This window comes from Drosophila guanche, unplaced genomic scaffold (genome assembly GCF_900245975.1).
Source record: "Drosophila guanche unplaced genomic scaffold, DGUA_6, whole genome shotgun sequence".
Lineage (NCBI taxonomy): Eukaryota > Metazoa > Arthropoda > Insecta > Diptera > Drosophilidae > Drosophila > Drosophila guanche.
The window spans coordinates 680,936-682,294 of record NW_022995756.1 but is presented as its reverse complement, the minus strand read 5'-3'; the positions used below and the strand labels follow the sequence as shown (position 1 = coordinate 682,294).

At 47.3% G+C, this 1,359-nt stretch overlaps 1 protein-coding gene across 3 annotated transcripts; it reads right to left on the bottom strand.

Annotated features, from left to right (window-relative positions):
- Positions 1 to 406: 406 nt before the first annotated feature.
- Positions 407 to 1,158, bottom strand: LOC117590040 (mucin-5AC). 3 transcript variants are annotated; one of them, XM_034282354.1, is made up of 3 exons: positions 1,040 to 1,158; positions 739 to 974; positions 458 to 659 (listed from the first exon to the last, which is right to left on the bottom strand). In XM_034282354.1, exons 1-3 carry the CDS (start codon positions 1,140 to 1,142, stop codon positions 588 to 590), a joined length of 411 nt encoding a protein of 136 aa, XP_034138245.1. In that variant the 5' UTR covers positions 1,143 to 1,158; the 3' UTR covers positions 458 to 587. The 3 variants fall into 3 exon arrangements, with proteins under 3 accessions (XP_034138243.1, XP_034138244.1, XP_034138245.1); XM_034282352.1 differs by having other exon boundaries at positions 407 to 974; XM_034282353.1 differs by having other exon boundaries at positions 407 to 974; positions 1,043 to 1,158.
- Between the last annotated feature and the right edge of the window lie 201 nt (positions 1,159 to 1,359).

Below are 1,359 nucleotides of genomic sequence, written 5' to 3'. Positions count from 1 at the left end.
TGAAGGCCTTGAAACATTTGTTTTATTTGTAGAAACCCCAAGAGAATTGATGCACGCGTTAGAATCTATTTACTAATATGTATGGGCGATGAGTGAAATAGCTAATATTTATTTTGTGAGTCCATCTTCTTTGTAGAGATACCGGTTTTTATGCTAATTTTTAACCACCCAGACGAAAAACCACTTGGTAAACGGCGAACACACAGAGCTAGCCATTGTCATTATCGTCAATGTGCGACTAGTTTGGAGTTTGGAAACACTTCCGCGATAAATAAAGCCAAAGCTGATGGCAGGAGTGGCAGAGGAACTCTTACTCACAAACATACTCAATGGAAGTGTTGAGTTTACTCTTGACCGCACATAATTAAGACTAAGCTTTAACATTTACGCGCGGATGCAAGGTGCATTTCAAGTACATAGATATATTAAGTAGAAGGTCTTAGATTAGATTTAGGCAAGAGAAGAAGGCAAGTAGTAGGTTCCTAGTGTGCTAGTGGCATAGGGCGTCGGAGAGGTATAGGTGTAGCCAAAAGGTGCTCTCGTCGTGGAGGTGATCTCTGCCACCACGGTAGTGCTCTCCCCTGTGATCACTTCTGTCGTACTGGTCGAGACTGGACGGCCGGGATGTACTGTGGGCTTCGGCGTTTCGATATCACCTTCTGTTGTTGTCGTGTAGACGGTTTGAGTAGTTTGAGTAGTTTGAGTAGAGCTGTCTTCCGGAGTAAAGTCTGTGTTTACCTCTGTGGTGTGGTGTGTGACTGGCCTCTCCGTCGTTGTAGTGCTGCTGGAGAAGGACACGAACTTATTGAATCCAAACCCGAAGCCTCCACCCGACGACTTAGCCTGAAGCACGCTGTTCAGCAGCTGAATTTTGGTGGATATCAGGTTGGAGATCAGCTGTGTGTTAATGGGCGAGGCTGTCGCCGTACTTCCGCTGCTACTTCCGTACGAGTAGTCGCCACTGGCAGAGACACCTAAGCGAGCAGAATAGAACGTTACTTTGGGGGCTCACGATTGCCGTAATAGACTTCTGGATTACCACTGCTCGGCGCGAACACCTTAATGAAGATCGGCTTGGCATCTGCCATACTGGCTGCACTGCAAATCCAAAGCAGAGCCAAAATTGATATTGTTCTGAGCATGTCGTCGGTGGCCACGTGACTATGACTGTGACTGGCCCCGCGAGACGACGTTCTCTTTTATACACCAGCGGCGGAGATGCCTCTGCTGTTTCTTTTGTCGTTTTATGATTATTGTACTGCGAGTCCAAGTGGCTTACAAACATGATTCAGCTGCCGATGAGGCTGGATGATGCCGCCGGGGTCGGCGAGTGGTAAGTGGTAGGTAAGCAATCACAAT